Raw genomic sequence first — 18721 nt, 5'->3', positions numbered from 1 at the left:
GATGGCCTTAAGCCATATTTATTGTAATAAGTTCTCTTTGAGACATCGATGTAATAAGTGTGTGATTGCTACTCTGTTATAAATCCTTCGAAGTACTGTGTGGTGTCAGCATTACTGATCCAGGGATGACACCTGAGCACAGAGGTCAGACTGTTTGAGGTCTGGTCGCTACAGCATAGAAGGGACAATGCTACTATCCTTTTACCACACTTGTGCTTCAAAGTAGCACCATGATCTTCATAGTAGAGAGTCTCCTATGTTGTCACTTTCATATACTAATGGGAATTTTTCATTATAGAACTTGTCTTGTATATTCCAACGATGGGCTTCCTCAAATGCCCTAGGTCTTCATGAGCAAGCAAGTTGGATGCACACCCACTTAGTTTCTTTTGTTGAGCTTTCATACATTTATAGCTTTAGTGCATCCGTTGCATGGAAATCCCTACTCCTCGCATTGACATCAATTGATGAGCATCTCCATAGCCCGTTGATTAGTCGCATCAATGTGAGACTTTCTCCTTTTTTGTCTTCTCCACACAACCTCCATCATCATATTCTATTCCACCCATAGTGCTATGTCCATGGCTCACGCTCATGTATTTCATGAAAGTTGAAATAGTTTGAGAATACTAAAATATGAAACAATTGCTTGGCTTGTCATCGGGGTTGTGCATGATGGGAGCATTTTGTGTGACGAAAATGAAGCATGGCCAAACTATATGATTTTGTAGGGATGAGCTTTGTTTGGCTATGTTATTTTGAGAAGACATAATTGCATGGTTAGTATGCTTGAAGTATTATTATTTTTATGTCAATATTAAATTTTTTCTTGAATCCTATGGATCTGGATATTCTTGCCACAATAGAGAAGATTACATTGATGAATATGTTAGGTAGCATTCCACCTCAAAAATTCTGTTTTTATCATTTACCTACTCGAGGACGAGTAGGAATTAAGGTTGGGGATGCTTGATACGTATCCAACGTATCTATAATTTTTTATTGTTCCATGCTATTATATTATCCATCTAGGATGTTTTATATGCATCTACATGCTATTTTATATGATTTTTGGGACTAACCAATTAACCTAGAGCCCAGTGCCAGTTTCTGTTTTTTCCTTGTTTTTGAGTATCGCAGAAAAGGAATACCAAAAAGAGTCCAATTGACGTGCCAATTTTTGATGATTTTTATGGACCAAAAGAAGCCCCCGGAGTAAAAGAGTTGGGCCAGAAGAGTCCCGGGCCGTCCACGAGGGTGAGGTCGCGCTCACCCACCTCGGCGCGTCGCCCTATCTCGTGGACGACTCGGAGACCCCCTTGACGTGATACCCACACCAAAAAAATTTATATATACCCAAACTTCCAAAACATAACCTAGATCGGGAGTTCCACCGCCGCAAGCCTCTGTAGCCACCAAAAACCAATCGGGACTCTGTTCCGGCACCCTGCTGGAGGGGGTGATCCCTCACCGGTGGCCATCTTCATCATCCCGGTGCTCTCCATGACGAGGAGGGTGTAGTTCACCCTCGGGGCTGAGGATATGTACTATTAGCTATGTGTTTGATCTCTCTCTCTCTCTCTCTCGTGTTCTTCATTCGGCACGATCTTAATGTATCGCGAGCTTTGCTATTATAGTTGGATCTTATGATGTTTCTCCCCCTCTACTCTCTTGTAATGGATTGAGTTTTCCTTTGAAGTTATCTTATCGGATTGAGTCTTTAAGGATTTGAGAACACTTGATGTATGTCTTTGTGACGCCCGGATAATTAAGCTACAGTAACCCTCTGCAAATGATGCCACGTCACCTCGGTTACTGTTGCTAACCTTGCGTTAGTTCGAAAACGATTCAAATTCAAATTCAAAATCAAGCAAGCAACAAAAGTTTTGAAACGCTAAAATAAAAATGTCCTAAAGGTGTCGGAAAAATCATAGGTAATTGTGGTGGCGAAACCAAACTCTGAAGAAATGTTTAAAGGCTCTAAAATAATTATGACAGTATCAAAAACAATTAATTACATGCCTTTTTCAATTAACAAAATACTAACCTATTTTATTGGGGTCCATAGTTAATGTGGCAGTAGTATATTTAGATACACTAAATTAGAAACTACTTTTATCTCTTTAGATTCGAAAATAGATTAAAGGCTAAAAGAAAACATGATAGGAGAAATAAATAAGCAGAAAAGAAAATAAAGAAAAAAGGAAAGGATAAAAAAAAGAGAACACCCCCCTTGCTGGGCCATGGCCCAGATGGCCTCGGTGCCAACCAGGCCGGCCCAGCCGGCGCCTACATCACCCATGGGGCGACCGAACCCTAAACTCCCTCCCCACTCGCCCCATGGGAGGGAGACCTCCCTCGCGCCCCCGCCGTGCCTCACGCCCGAGCTCTTCCTTGCCTTTCGCATCCACCTCGAGCCACTCCGGTCGCGCCGCTGGCAAGCCCTAACCGCCGCCTCCGCCCCACTGTCCTCGCGACACCGCCGTGCTGGAGCTCCTGCCATGGCCGCCGTCGCCTGATTCTCCACGTCCATACCACGCCAAGCCGCTCGTCGCCAGAGAGGGGCGGATCCCGGAGGCCCCGTCGTGGATCCGGGCTCCCTCCTTCCCCTCATGTCCGCGCCTGCCCCTCTGCTCCACCCGTCGTCGCCCCTGCCCGACCGCCTCGTCACCAGCGGCCCGCGCCTCGTCGGCCACCTCTCCGACCCGCCACGGCCTCCGCCGAGCTCATGAGCCTCCCCTGCCGCTCGATGTGAGACTCCCCCTCGACCCCCTGCTCCCGCTTTCCGTTTCTCCATCGCGTTTTCCTCGCCGAAGTTCGCCGCACCACCGCGTCGGGAGCTCGTGCTCACCACCACCGGCCGCGCACACACATGCCCGCGCCGCGCCCGTGCACCATCCCGGAGCAAGCCGTGGCTCCACCACCGCGGGACTCATCGTTCCCGACGATTCCGGCAACTCCAACGCGTGCTGCGAAGCCCCCTAGATGCGCGCGACTGTGGGGTGCCTTCTGTTGCCCTCGTCCGCCGCTCCCGTGGACCTTCGACGTGTCTCTGCCGCTCAGAAGGTCGCCGGCGGTTAACCCCGGCCAGTTATCGTGTCCCTGACTATTGGGGACTAATTGGACTAAATGGCTCTGTTGATTAGCCCTTGAGACGCTGACTGGAAGGACCCCCAATTGCTAATTAATCCATTTAATTAAATTAACGCAATTTGAATGTATGAAATGTGGGTCCATCTGTTAAAATTAACTAAATAACTAGAATCAATTGGAAAATGACACATGGGGTCCACTGCTAAGTATAAATGTTAAATCAGTGTTGAAATTAGTAGAGAGAATGACATGGGGGTCCCGCATGTACTATTCACACCGTTGAGCAGTCAACAGTTGACTGGGTCAACCGGGTCCCCTGGCCCCACATGTCATAGGCTGTGGCTAGCCTCTACTGTGTACGCATAGCATTTTACCATTTAAATCAAATTAAAGTATTTCCTAAAATTGTTTTAAATCTTTTAAAATTAATATAAAATAAACCGTAGATCGGATGGAAAAACTTTGTACACGAAAGTTGCTCAGAACGACGAGACGAATCCGGATACACAGCCCGTTCGTCCGCCACACACCCCTAGCATAGCAAACACGCAACTTTCCCCCTCCGGCTCCTCTGCCCGAAAACGCGAAACACCGGGGATTCTTTCCCGGATGTTTCCCCCCTTCACCGGTATCACCTCATACCGCGTTAGGGCACCCCTAGCACCGATACTTGTCATGTCATGCATCGCTATGCATCTGTTTGCTTAAATATTTATTGTTTCTTCCCCCTCTTCTCTCGCTAGACACCGAGACCGACGCCGCTGCTACCCAGTACGACTACGGAGTTGACGACCCCCCTCTCTTGCCAGAGCAACCAGGCAAGCCCCCCCCCTTTGATCACCAGATATCGCCTACTCTTCTCTATACTGCTTGCATTAGAGTAGTGTAGCATGTTACTGCTTTCCGTTATCCTATCCTGATGCATAGCCTGTCCTTGCTACTACTGTTGTTACCTTTACCTGCAATCCTAAATGCTTAGTATAGGATGCTAGTTTACCATCAGTGGCCCTACATTCTTGTCCGTCTGCCATGCTATACTACTGGGCCGTGATCACTTCGGGAGGTGATCACGGGCATATGCTATATACTTTACATTGTTACATTACTGGTGATACTGTTTGGAGATGGAGGCTAAAGGGGCAGGTGGCTCCATCCCGGTAGAGGTGGGCCTGGGTTCCCGACGGCCCCCGACTGTTACTTTGAGGCGGAGCGACAGGGCAGGTTGAGACCACCTAGGAGAGAGGTGGGCCTGGCCCTGGTCGGTGTTCGCGGATACTTAACACGTTTAACGAGATCTTGGTATTTGATCTAAGTCTGGCTACTGGCCTATACGCACTAACCATCTATGCGGGGACAGTTATGGGCACTCGACGTCTTGGTATCAGCCGAAGCCTTCGTGACGTCAGCAACTGAGCGGCGTGCGCCGGATTGGACTGGAACGCCACTAGGCTAGGTCTGCTTCCGGCCGCGTTCGGAACGTGCAGGTGTGCAAAGGTCGATGGGCCCAGACCCCTGCGCCATAGGATTTAGACCGGCGTGCTGACCTCTCTGTTGTGCCTAGGTAGGGCTGCGACGTGTTGATCTTCCGAGGCCGGGCATGACCCAGGAAAGTGTGTCCGGCCAAATGGGATCGAGCGTGTTGGGTTATGTGGTGCACCCCTGCAGGGAAGTTAATCTATTCGAATAGCCGTGATCTTCGGTAACAGGACGACTTGGAGTTGTACCTTGACCTTATGACAACTAGAATCGGATACTTAATAAAACACACCCTTCCAAGTGCCAGATACAACCGGTGATCGCTCTCTCACAGGGCGACGAGGGGAGGATCATCGGTTAGGATTATGCTATGCGGTGCTACTTGGTGAACTTACCATCTACTCTCTTCTCCTGCTGCAAGATGGAGGTTGCCAGAAGCGTAGTCTTCGAAAGGACTAGCTATACCCCTCTTATTCCGGCATTCTGCAGTTCAGTCCATATATGATACCCTTAATCCATTTGATACCAATGCATACATAAGTAGTGTAGCTCCTTGCTTGCGAGTACTTTGGATGAGTACTCACGGTTGCTTTCTCCTTCTTTTCCCTCTATCCCTTCTACCTGGTTGTCGCAACCAGATGTTGGAGCCCAGGCGCCAGACGCCACCGTCGACGACGACTCCTACTACATCGGAGGTGCCTACTACTACGTGCTGCCCGCTGACGACGACCAGGAGTAGTTAGGAGGATCCCAGGCAGGAGGCCTGCGCCTCTTTCGATCTGTATCCCAGTTTGTGCTAGCCTTCTTAAGGCAGACTTGTTTAACTTATGTCTGTACTCAGATATTGTTGCTTCCGCTGACTTGTCTATGATCGAGCTCTTGTATTCGAGCCTTCGAGGCCCCTGGCTTGTAATATGATGCTTGTATGACTTATTTTATTTGTAGAGTTGTGTTGTGATATCTTTCCGTGAGTCCCTGATCTTGATCGTACACGTTTGCGTGTATGATTAGTGTACGATTAAATCGGGGGCGTCACAGTCTTGCATGTGCTTATCTATGGTGACAATGGGATATTCACGTGATCTAATTGATGTTTGTTTTGGTGATCAACTTGCGGGTTCAGTGACCTTGTGAACTTATGCATAGGGGTTGGCACACGTTTTCGTCTTGACTCTCCGGTGTAAACTTTGGGGCACTCTTTGAAGCACTTTCTGTTGGTTTGAATAGATGAATCTGAGATTGTGTGATGCATATCGTATAATTATACCCACGGATACTTGAGGTGACATTGGAGTTTTGGTTGATTTGTGTCTTAAGGTGTTATTCTAGTACGAACTCTAGGATAGATCGAACGGAAACAATAGCTTCATGTTATTTTACTACTGACTCTTGAATAGATCGATCAGAAAGAATAACTTTGAGGTGGTTTCATACCCTACAATAAGCTCTTCGTTTGTTCTCCTCTATTAGTGACTTTGGAGTGACTCTTTGTTGCCTGTTGAGGGATACTTATATGATCCAATTATGTTATTATTGTTGAGAGAACTTACACTAGTGAAAGTATGAACCCTAGGCCTTGTTTCAACGCATTGCAATACCGTTTATGCTCACTTTTATTACTTGTTACCTTGCTGATTTTATATTTTCATATTACAAAAACCTATATCTACCATCCATATTGCACTTGTATCACCATCTCTTTGCCGAACTAGTGCACCTATACAATTTACCATTGTATTGGGTGTGTTGGGGACACAAGAGACTCTTTATTATTTGGTTGCAGGGTTGTTTGAGAGAGACCATCTTCATCCTATGCCTCCCACGGATTGATAAACCTTAGGTCATCCACTTGAAGGAAATCTGCTACTGTCCTACAAACCTCTGCACTTGGAGGACCAACAACGTCTACAAGAAGATGGTTGTGTAGTAGACATCACGGATGCTTGCAATAGGGGTTAATCATAAGTGGCATGCTTGTCCAAGGAAGGGCAGTACCCAAGCACCGGTCCACCCACATATCAAATTATCAAAGTAACGAACGTGAATCATATGAGCATGATGAAAACTAGCTTGACGATAATTCTCATGTGTCCTCGGGAGTGTTTTCCTTTATATAAGAGTTTTTCCATGCTTGTCCTTTGCTACAAAAAGGATTGGGACATCTTGCTGCACCTTATTTACTTTTATTACTTGTTACCCATTACAAATTACCTTATCACAAAACTATCTGTTACCGATAATTTTAGTGCCTGCAGAGAATACCTTATTGAAAACCGCTTGTCATTTCCTTCTGCTCCTCGTTGGTTTCGACACTCTTACTTATCGAAAGGACTACGATAGATCCCCTATACTTGTGGGTCATCAAGACTCTTTTCTAGTGCCGTTGTCGGGGAGTGAAGCGCCTTTGGTAGGTAGAATTTGGTAAGGAAAAATTTGTATAGTGTGCTGAAATTTACTGTCACTTGTCACTATGGAACATAATCCTTTGAGGGGCTTGTTCGGGTATCTTCACCCTGACCAGTAGAGCAAAGAGTTTCTCCTCAACCTACTGAACCCACTGAAAATGTTTACTTTGAAATTCCCTCGGGTATGATAGAGAAACTTCTAGCTAGTCCTTTTACAGGAGATGGAACATTGCATCCCGATTTGCACATAATCTATGTGGATGAAGTTTGTGGATTATTTAAGGGAAAGGCATTGACATGGTTTAGGCTATGTGATGATATGGGATCATGGAACTACAACCGATAGAAACTGGAATTTCATCAGAAGTTTTATCCTATGCATCTTGGTCATTGTGATCGTAATTATATATATAATTTTTGACCTCGCGAAGGATAAAACATTGCTCAAGCTTGGGGGAGGCTTAAGTCAATGTTATATTCATTCCCCAATCATGAGCTCTCAAGAGAAAATATTATTCAAAAAATTTATGCTCGACTTTCTCTCGATAATCGCTCCATGCTCGATACTTCTTGTACTAGTTCTTTTATGATGAAGACTATTGAATTCAAATGGGATTTATTGGAAAGAATTAAATGCAACTCTGAAGATTGGGACCTCGACGACGGTAAGGAGTCAGGTATAACACCTAAGTTTGATTGTGTTAAATCTTTTATGGATACCGATGTTTTCCATGAATTTAGCAGCAAATATGGACTTGACTCTGAGATAGTAGCTTCTTTATGTGAATCCTTTGCTACTCATGTTGATCTCCCTAAGAAAAAGTGGTTTAAATATAATCCTCCCGTTGAAGTAAAAGTAGTTGAACCTATTAAAGTTGAAGAAAAGACTATCACTTATAATGTTGATCTTATTGTTCCTACCGCTTATATTGAGAAACCACCTTTCCCTGTTAGAATAAAGGATCATGCTAAAGCTTCAACTGTGGTTCATAAGAGTAATACTAGAACACCCACACCTCTTGAGCAAATTAAAGTTGAACCTAGTATTGCTATGGTTAAAGATCTCTTAGCCGATAATATTGATGGGAATGTTAGTTATTTCTGTAATGTAGCTGCTAGAATTGCTAGACCCGATACTAAGGGTAACCATAGACCTGTTGTTGGCATGCCTGTTATTTCTATTAAAATAGGAGATCATTGTTATCATGGCTTATGTGATATAGGTGCTAGTGCAAGTGCAATACCTCATTCCTTATACAAAGAAATTATGCATGATATTGCACCTGCTGAGATAGAAGAAATTGATGTTATAATTAAGCTTGCCAACAAAGATACTATTTCACCAGTTGGGATTGTTAGAGATGTTGAAGTCTTCTGTGGGAAGGTTAAATATCCTACTGATTTTCTTGTTCTTGGTTCCCCACAAGATGAATTTTGTCCCATTATATTTGGCAGACCCTTCTTGAATACTGTTAATGCTAAGATAGACTGCGAAAAGGATATTGTTACTGTTGGTCTAGGGGATATGTCTCATGATTTTAATTTTCTAAATTTCATAGACAACCCCATGATAAAGAATTGCCTAGTAAAGATGAAATTATTGGTCTTGCTTCTATTGTCGTGCCTCCTAATGATCCTTTAGAACAATATTTGCTTGACCATGAAAATGATATGTTTATGAATGAAAGAAGGGAAATAGATGAAGTATTCTTTAAACAGGGACCTGTTTTGAAACACAACTTGCCTGTTAAAATTCTAGGGGATCCTCCTCCACCCAAGGGTGATCCCGTGTTTGAGCTTAAACCATTACCTGATACTCTCAAATATGCTTATCTTAATGAAAAGAAGACATATCCTGTTATTATTAGTGTTAACATTTCAGCACTACAAGAAACCTGTTAATACATGACGGATTTCTGGTGATGTTACTAGAAATCGTCATGGATGATGACGATTTTCTCTTATCCGTCACGAAAAACGTCATCGATCAGCAGGATGTGACTGCCCTCCGAAAAAGGTAGCCCTTTATGATGGACATCGATGGGCCGTCACGGAAAATGTCACATATCAACTTGCAAGTCTTGTCTTTTTCTTTCTTTATTATGCGTCATCTGGACCGTCACCGATGGCTCCCGCTGATGTGTCGTGTGTGGTTTCTTGGTTGGACCATATGTCAGTTGAATGTGTAATATAATAGAAGTTAAAAATAAAAGGAGGACGCGCCAGAAATTTCGAGCGCGCGCGTGGACATGCGAAATTTTATGTCGCCGACGCGGCCCGTGGCAAAATTTTGGAGCCAGCCTATTTAACCCACGATCCATCTCCATCTAACCCTAATCCCCATTCTCTCCTTCGTTCCCTCAGCCACCACAACTGCCCACTCCTGATTCCGGCAGCTATCGCCGGCGCGGTGCACACCGCCGAGGTCGGCTCTTTCGGCTCCATCCTCCCCCCTGGCAAGATTTTCCCTTCCCGGCCTCTACCGCTCGCCCAAATCCCACACCCGTGCTAGGGTTTCGGCCTCTCTCATCGCCTTCGTTATTGGCGCATGTCTGATGGCCTCTGGCGGCTCTTCTCCACCGTCTTTAGCGCCCCCACGTGCGCCCTCGCCTTCTGATGTTCCACCTCGAGCAGGGCGGCGCGGAGGATCTCCTCCCCCAGGATCCACAGACGTGGCGCACCCTGCAGCCGCCCCTCTGGGAGGAGGGCGGACACTGCGTCCTTGTCCTACTCGATGACGGTCGCGGCGAACGCCGGTGCTGCTCCTCATTCTCGACCTTCAAGGAGGATCACTGGTACAGCAGAAGCACGCCCTTCCCCTGAACAATCGCCATGGCGTCAGGTAAGGTTGTGCTGCCGTGCCTATATTGCCTGGAGTAAACAATTTGATGGGACAGATTGCTTGTGCTAGATGTGGTTAGTCTGTAGTGGACATCTTGTTTTTAATTTTGGGGACAAATTGTTGTCAAATATGCAATTTAATCTTTTACCAGAAGCGGGCTGCCTACTTCGCTGCGCCGCTCTTTTTCCAGGTTAACAATCCGTTTGTTTAGTTGTTCGTGGGTCTGTTGCGCCTTTTTGCTGGGTGTTGGGCGTTGCCCTGCTAGATGCATATAATGTTTGCATCTATACACACCTGTGTTGAGCATTGGTAATCATGGTTTTCAGTAGCCCTGAATTATAAGCTCAGGCAAGAGCATACCAATTCTGGTGTTGTCACTACAAAATATGTACAGCAAGGGGCGAAACAATAATCAAATACTGTGAGTGTGTTCAAAGAATCTATATTATCATATACAAATCAATATTTCTTAAAAAATCTATATTGTTAGAAGAGTGTTCAAAGATTTACTTATTCAAATAACTCTATCAATTGTATAAATAAGGGATCAAACTGTCAAATAGAATGGATCCTGAAGAAATGCTAATGCCAATTATATTTAGAGAAAAACTTACCAATTAATTGGCAATAAAATCATAGCTGCAGCCTCCAGTATAGAGTTGTTGATATTTATCCGAGGTTACAGCTGTAGCCTACACAATCTTAATACACACATAGGAGAAGAGAACTTGAAGGTGGGAATTCTGAACCATATATAGTTGTAGCTGGATATAAAGATAAAAATAACATATATGATATAGACACAGGACCTGTTCTACAACCAGCACTCAGCAATTACAGGTAACACAAACATGCACAAGACTTCGCCAAATAATTTGAAGCACCGGAGATAACATACGAAGCAACAAAATGATGTCTTTTGGTTACTTGGTGTACTTGGCTGTACTATTTATTAGGGTTGATTTCTATCCTACTAATGACTACTTCCTTCTCCACCCATCCAATGGTGTACAGGACGTCCTCCTCCTTGACGTGGCTGTCCCCAACGAGCTCTCTCCTCCGGAGGAGGTGAAGTAGCTTGTCCACCACCCCCTTGGCCTCCTATCCTGCACCACATGAATGAGCTCACCGACGGTTGCGTTCTGCCCTCCTAGCGTGGTGAGCTTATCCCATCTCCCCCCTTTACGCCCAAATCTAGATGCTACCTACAATCTAAATACGAATCATGTTTTTGTTCAGTTTAGTGGTGGATTCAATTGCTTAGATGAACATGTGAGCTTGGTTAGTTGTTGATGCTTTTGTGGATCTGGTTCTCTTGCACTGTTACACATAATTTAATCAGTGCAAGCTAATGCTAATCCATAGTATGATATAGCTAAAAAAATTCTAAGATGCACCGGTCTTCATGTTGCTTTGGTACAGATCTGTTGGGAGTTAATTTGGTAACTTCAACCTGTTAGATATAAATTCAGCTGTGACTCTGTATCTTGCCAGAATCAACTTGTTTTGCAGATGCGTGTATGTAGTACTTGAGAAAAAACCGAATTATTTACCTGAAACACTGTCTAATTATTAACTGGAAATAACTATAAATTTGGATGTCATAAAAATGCGTAAATATTAAGAAACCACACACATTGTCAGAATATGCAAGCCGTTTATCTGGATTATGTATCATTCTAAGTAATCATATATATGTAGCGCAACATACATGTGTTAGTATGTCTAATTTCTTAGATATACACCTATTAAAAGGAAAATAATATATGTGGATTTCAACGTAGTTTTGACATGTTTAACTTGCATGGATTTATAAATTGTAGTTAGCCGTGTCTGTGGTTATGTTGATGTGAAATTTCTGATCAGTTCAAGTGTCGAGACTTGCAAAATTGGAATTAACCTTCTCTCATGATGCCCAAAAACATCCTTTTAATGCCACTGGAATAGCTCCAGAGTTGATGATGATCTTTAGCCTGGTAAGATAAGGTAGAAGTATGGCTAACCGGATGTTTAGCCTGGTGTGTGAATTAAAAAGAACTGAGAGATGCTAAAACATTCATATATGTAGGTCAGATTATATTACAAATATATGTAGGTCACTGTAATAGTATTCTTATTGAAAATGGAAAAAATGTACTACGTGATAAGTAGGCTAGAACTAAAAAATTGCTAGTCGTTGTGTATTGCATATATCTTTTTGCTTGGATGCCAAAAATTATCTTCTTTGTGGCTTGATTAACTTCCTTTTTCTGTTCAATCCATTTTGAATGAGATTACTACCAATAACAGATAGTATGGAGGGGGAAACAATGTTTTACTGTAATTACATTGTCTTCACTTAGAGTTATCTTTTAATGTCACCAACAACTGTTTCTGTGTTACCTCATAGATTCACTCAATAGAAGACACTTGAAATATTGTGCAAATAACTAGCTAGCATTGTGAATTGTGCATTATTTAGTTGAGATATGACATATCATCCTAATTGTGTAGTTCCTAGAATTCATGTGTCACTGTATTGAATCCCTAGATGATCTCCTTGGACTAACATGCCAAAGTTAATCTTAGATATCGTGAACTATAAATTTATAATGATCAAAACTGTTTGTATTGGTTAATTAATGAGTGTACCAAGCATTTGATGGTTTGGGAACAAAGTATGAATATTGAATGCTATACAATCAGAATGTTTATACTAACTTTTTATGCCTTTTTAGCTAAATATGTAAGGGCAGGTAATGCCCGTAATATACTGAAGTGTGATACTACATAATATTTGTTGTATCTATAGTTACTATTTTTATATGTGTAATAATACATACAAAAACTGACTTCTACTTGATCCAATCCTTTATGTATTCTACACAATATCTGTTGTATCTGTAGTCGGACTATTTTTATCTATAGGAGTATCTTACAAATGTATTTTCATCTAGATTAATCGTAAGCCACATATGCCAGATCTTTTTCTTGTGGAATATCATATACAGGTATTCCATCAAGACATAATCATCATGGAATTGTTTCATTCTTTTTTACCTTTTGAGAAACAATGGCTAGGAATTTTCATTAATGCGCATTATTCAGCTGGGCTGCATTTCTTATCAAGTTTACTGTAGTGATTTTTAAAAATAAGAAAAATGGAGTTTACTTCCAACTCTATTGATCTATGTATGCTCATCATTTCTTTTTGTTGCCACCAGTTGTTTCTTCTCACACCTTTGTTAATGTGTTGCACTACTTTGCATCTTGGGAGTGAAAAAATATAGAACTTGATAATGTGTAGTAAGCTACTTGTAGTTAACCTACTGGCTGTAATTTTTTATAACGCAACATATTTTTCATCATGTGGCAGATATTGGTTATGGTAGCATTTTCAACAAGAAAGACATGCGTTTTAACAACTTTGGCATGGACGGGTGGATCTGCCGCTTGGAAGACCCCTAGTTGGTGTGTGGCCGCCTGATAAGAGTGGCCATCGCTTGGTGGGCGTGGTGCTGGTTGTAGAGTAGGATAGTGTTCTTCGGGACATGCTTGTAAAATTAAGGTTTTTTGGGTCTTTTTTTCCACTCCTGTAGAAGTGTATTTTTGGATATGTTGTTGTAATTTTGTTTTTCTATTGACATGAGCATATACTTTCTGTCAAATTCTTATTGGCGTAAATTTTCCATGGAAAATGAGAGATGCGTGAATTTTAGTGGGCCTTGAAATTAATGGGCTTAAATTATAATTGGGTCGATTGCTATATGGGCCGCCACTCTTGGACAGGGCTGAAATTTAGTTGGCCAAAACTTAGATGGGCTGATTACTACACAGGCTGCCATGTCAGATCCATGTCATATGGTGATGTGGCATAGAAGTTAATGCCGTTATGAGCACCATAGTCATGACGGTCAAGATCCGTCATGGCCGGTGACGGTTTTCGATGATCCTCATGGAGTGTACGGTGGTCAAATTATGACGCGATATACATGACGGATTTTAAATCCGTCACACATACCTTTGCATGACAATTTTACATAGGTCTGTGACGGACTGAAACTGTCATGTATTAACAATATTCTTGTAGTGTAGAGCAAGAAGAAGAGAAATTATTGAAAACTCCGAAGAAGCACCGTGCTGCTATTGGATATACTCTTGATGATCTTAAGGGCATTAGTCCCACTCTATGCCAGCACAAAATAAAATTGGAGAAAGACGCTAAACCGGTTGTTGATCACCAACGACGGTTAAATCCTAAGATGGAAGAAGTGGTAAGAAAAGAAATACTAAAGCTTCTGGAGGCAGGTATAATTTATACCATTGCTGATAGTCAGTGGGTAAGTCCAGTCCATTATGTCCCTATGAAGGGAGGTATTACTGTTGTTCCTAATGATAAAGATGAATTGATCCCACAAAGAATTGTTACAGGTTATAGAATGGTAATTGATTTCCGAAATTGAATAAAGCTACTAAAAAGGATCATTACCCTGCGAGACTGGGCGGATAAGGGTACCATTGTGGCCGCCAAGGAGATAAAAAAGATAATCAACTGCAAATCACATTACTTTATTGGAAATACTAACGCCCACATGTGTGGGCATTTGCATCTCGCCCATATGTGTGGATCCACGACCGTTTGTGGTTGCACGAATGTTGGTATGTTTGTGGTGCCACGTAAGACTGGGCTGGTGTGTGGTCATTCATCTGGTCGCCCACACGTCCGTTTTCACCACACGGAGGGATCGATTGTGAGCGTTTAGCAGTTTACCACACGTTAGTTTTCGCTCACGCACAGGTGCTAGTGTGTGGGCATTTATCAGTTCGCCCACAAGCCCGTCTCCTCTCCCACACCCAAAGCTGCTAGTTGCCATGTGTTTTGTAGGGTACATGGTAACTGCCTTAGTATGCTTGTAAGCAGATGGCAACTCTCTATTTTACCCGTAAATGTCAGTTGCCATGTGTTTTGCAGGGGACATGGCAACTGCCCTAATGTGCTTGTAAGCAGATGGGCAACTCTTTCTTTACCCGAACATGTTATTTTGTCATGTCTCTTTGTAGCGCGACACGGCAACTGCCTAGTGTTACTAGGTGGCAACTCCTAAAATTTTCAAATCATGACAACTGTAGTAAAGCGGATCACACATGGCAACTGCCTAGTATTAGTAGGTGGCAACCCTTAAACTTTTCAAATCATGGCAAATATAGTAAACCAGACCATACATGGCAACAACTGCAGTTGTCCAAAAATGCCATCTGGCACTTGACCTGAGATGGCAACTGTAATTGAGCAACCAAGGCAACTGTAGTTGTCTGACATGGCAACTGTAGTTTAGCAACATGGCAATTGCAGTTAAATGAACGTGGAAGAGGGTCCAAACCATGGCAACCGCGGGGCGCGTGATGACTGTCACGCGGGGCGTGTGGGACCATGAGGTAGGAGGCCTGACGTACGGGCATGTGGGCGTTATCTATTTTGCCCGCACGTAGGCATGTGAGACAGATCGCGAGAAAAAAGAAAGGCGTGTGGGCATTACTTGTTTTACCCACACGTAGGCGTGTGGGCTGATCCTCTTAGACACCACACAAAACATGTGGGCAGACTCCTTAACACCCACACGTGTGGGTGTTATTGGCGTCCTACTTTATTAGGAGTTGGCTGCTTTTTTTCTCTACTGTACCAAGGATTATGAAATGTCGTTCAAATCACATTTTCCTCAACAGTTTCACACGTGTGGCTAAAGTTGTCATCCGAAAAGAAAAATATATTAAAATTAGCTATCCGAAAAAAATTGTTATGCTTGACAACTAAAGTTGTTATCCTCGCATCACTAAACTTGTCATGAAAAAATTCGGCGTTGCCATGTGTTCACATCACAGCTGTGACACTTATGATAGTCCCTTTTTCCGATTTTGTATTTATTGCAGTTGTATTGTTTTTATGCAGTTGTACGTTTTTTATGCAATCGCACATTGTTATTTTTGCTGCAGTTGGACTTCCTCTTTAATTTTGTTGTTGTTCTTGTTGTTGAAATTGCACTTTTTTGTGCAATTCTACTCCATTTTTCTAGTTTAAATTGAACGTTTGTCTGTGCCATAACTTTTTTGTTTGTGTAATTGTAGTTCCAAGAGGAGTGCAAAAACTGGCTGGAAATCTGAAAATTGTTATTCGCCATGGGCTACAAATATGTTCTATATATTGTGTTCAAATTTTTAATTCATTGTAGAAATCTAGTACTAATAAAGAGGCAAAACGTAGTTGAACATTTGTGCAGAAAAACTGGTTGGGCAAACAATATTATCATAATTAATCTAGTGCAATAATGCTAAACTCAAGCTTGATTAACCAATGGTTGCAGGTGACTTTTGCCAACATCTGCAAGATGTTCATAAGCATGGAGCCGTCGCCTTTGACAGACAAGATTGATATGTGGTTCGGCAAATTGCTTGATGGTCTACGGGCATTCCCCTTTGATATTCCAGGGACAACATCTCACACTGCACAAAAGGTATTTTATTTGCTCAATTTTTGCCCATTTTTCTAAATGTATATATCTAATTCCACCAAAACAAATACTCCCTTAGTCCCATAATATAAGAGCGTTTTTGACAATACTGTTGTCAACAACGCTCTTATATTATGGGACGGAGGAAGTACTTGTTTGTAAATTAATGATCTTGACCACCCATTCTTTCTCCACTACAAGCATGGTAGTTCATGTTCTAGAAAATGTGTGTAATTTTGATATAGAAATGTGCAACCATGTCAACTCTTAAAATTCCACTCAATCGGTTGTGAAATTCTAAACCACTTAATATGCAATCTGGTTTTATTCCTTCGAGATATAACAAGTACGGTTTTACAATCATATTTTGTACCGTAGAAAAATTAAGAAAATAATCTTACAAATTAATGATATGCAGTGTCGCCAGAAGCTAGATGCCGTCTTCCGGGAGGAGCTGCAAGCAAGGAAGATGTACAAGGAGTGTGATGATCTTATGAGCGGATTGATGCAGATGAAGGATGAGCACGGGAAGAAATTGAGTGACGAGGAGGTGGTACATAACATCATCTCCCTCGTCATCGCCGGCTACGAGTCCACTACCATCGCCATCATGTGGGCTGTCTACCACCTCGCAAAATCCCCGGTTGTCCTTGCTAAGCTTCGGGATGAGAATGTAGCGATGAGCAAAAGCAAAGGTGGGTCTACGTCAATGGGTTTGATGATTACCCACGATGACATCCCAAAGATGAAGTACACCGCGAAGGTGGTGGAGGAGACAATTCAGATGGCCAACATCGCCCCAATGGTCCACCGTGTGACGAACAAGGATGTGGAGTACCGCGGCTACACCATACCAAAGGGATGGGCCGTGCTGGTGTGGTTGACATCAGTGCACACCGATCCCAATTACTACCAGGATCCCCTCTCCTTCAATCCTGACAGATGGGATGTAAGTATGCTATCTAGTACTTGTCAGGTGCAATTCATGTTTATCATCATGCATCGATCAACTCAGGAAAAAACCCACTCCTCCTCTAGAATATCGGTTTGCTTCAGATTTTTTTCCTATTTGAGCTCACTTAACCACCTTAAGCTACTATATTTCAAAGCAATTTATCCCCTGGCCAGTTTTCGGAAAACAAAATGATGGCTAAAAAAATCTGAATAAAATAAAACCATATATACAAGCAAGTTATATGAACTATGTGCATGTGAGTTGTGGTTAAAAAATATGACCATGTACTATTTAAATAAAAATAAAGCAAATAACTATATTACCATTTTTACACAGTTCCCATAAGTGGCCCTATTTCGAAACAAAAGGTTTGTGTGCATAAAATTCACACACCATATCCTACATAGATGATATTATTTGCATTTTAGAGTGAAAAATAGAAGTGATTTTTTGAATTATAGAAGCTATATTCTTTGCGTGATAATCTAAGAGGGCATATGAATGCAGGAACCGGCAAAGCCAGGAACATACCAGGTGTTCGGAGGTGGCCCTCGGATCTGCGCAGGCAACATGCTCGCTAGGCTGCAGGTCACCATCATCCTGCATCATCTCTGCGTTGGCTATGAGTGAGTAGAACACTAGCTCTGCTTAGCTTAAGTAATTAACTAAGTTAGGATATAAAGAAGATATTGATTCATATTTAATGTATCATATGGGAGTTGATCAATCCCGATGCACAGATTAATTACCTTCCGCACCCAAGGCCAGTGGATGGCGCAGCCATGACCTTTCGTAAGCTTAGCACCTGATCACACGATCAATTGAATTGTCGTGAAATAAACCAGTCTACTGTACTGCATGCGTGTATGTTTGTATTGAGAATAATGTATGATCATATCAGATCTGCAGTTAGCCTGTCTTTTCTTTGAACATGAGGTTGTTGTTCATTATACATGTTTCTTTTCTAAAGGAAATTTGTGCTTATATCTAAATTTTCCCTCGGAATGGAGGTTTCCTCAACCATTTCTGATTGCCACATATCAAACCATAGCAGTGTTAAAGTACAATAGCAGGATCCTGGAGAGATCTCAAGTAGGCACACAATGAAAACAAGTTATGTCCTTCAGAGTTGGAAGCACGTCTGTGTTCAAGATGGTGTTTGAAACACCGCTTCATATCTGGGGTGAAAATCCTTTTTGTATCGTTGATTTGTTAGTCTCGGGAACGATGAACTTGCGTCATTATCTTGTTCAAGGTGTTGTCTCGTAGGAAGAAATACTTGTCTGACCATTTACAGTCAGACTGGACGACGAAGACGCGGGAGCGTTTAATTCTTCTTGAAGGCATTATCGCTCGAGAAGTCGACTTAATAATAAGTGTTGATTTGAAACCTTTAACATGGTTCGTCTGTAGTTATCTATGTCTTGTATTCTATTTGTCGATGATTGCGGCCTCGTTGCCATAC

General features: G+C 42.4%; 1 protein-coding gene across 1 annotated transcript; it reads left to right on the top strand.

Moving 5' to 3' along the window:
- The first annotated feature begins 9708 nt into the window (after positions 1-9708).
- On the top strand, positions 9709-18065 carry LOC125516566 (beta-amyrin 11-oxidase-like). Its single transcript, XM_048681961.1, has 6 exons — positions 9709-9816; positions 14265-14335; positions 16151-16304; positions 16720-17250; positions 17764-17882; positions 17969-18065. Exons 1-6 carry the CDS (start codon positions 9709-9711, stop codon positions 18063-18065), a joined length of 1080 nt encoding a protein of 359 aa, XP_048537918.1.
- The last annotated feature ends 656 nt before the right edge of the window (positions 18066-18721 follow it).

Source organism: Triticum urartu, chromosome 6, assembly GCF_003073215.2.
Source record: "Triticum urartu cultivar G1812 chromosome 6, Tu2.1, whole genome shotgun sequence".
NCBI classification, from domain to species: domain Eukaryota; kingdom Viridiplantae; phylum Streptophyta; class Magnoliopsida; order Poales; family Poaceae; genus Triticum; species Triticum urartu.
Note: the sequence above shows the minus strand (reverse complement) of the source record. Positions and strands in the feature narration are given on the sequence as shown.

Bases quoted from the DNA above. Each gene is read 5' to 3' on its own strand.
- LOC125516566 (XM_048681961.1), top strand. From the start codon at position 9,709: ATGACGGTCGCGGCGAACGCCGGTGCTGCTCCTCATTCTCGACCTTCA. The intron at 9,817-14,264 runs GTAAGGTTGTGC...AATTGAATAAAG, and splicing joins AACAATCGCCATGGCGTCAG to CTACTAAAAAGGATCATTAC. The intron at 14,336-16,150 runs AAAGATAATCAA...TAACCAATGGTT, and splicing joins GTGGCCGCCAAGGAGATAAA to GCAGGTGACTTTTGCCAACA.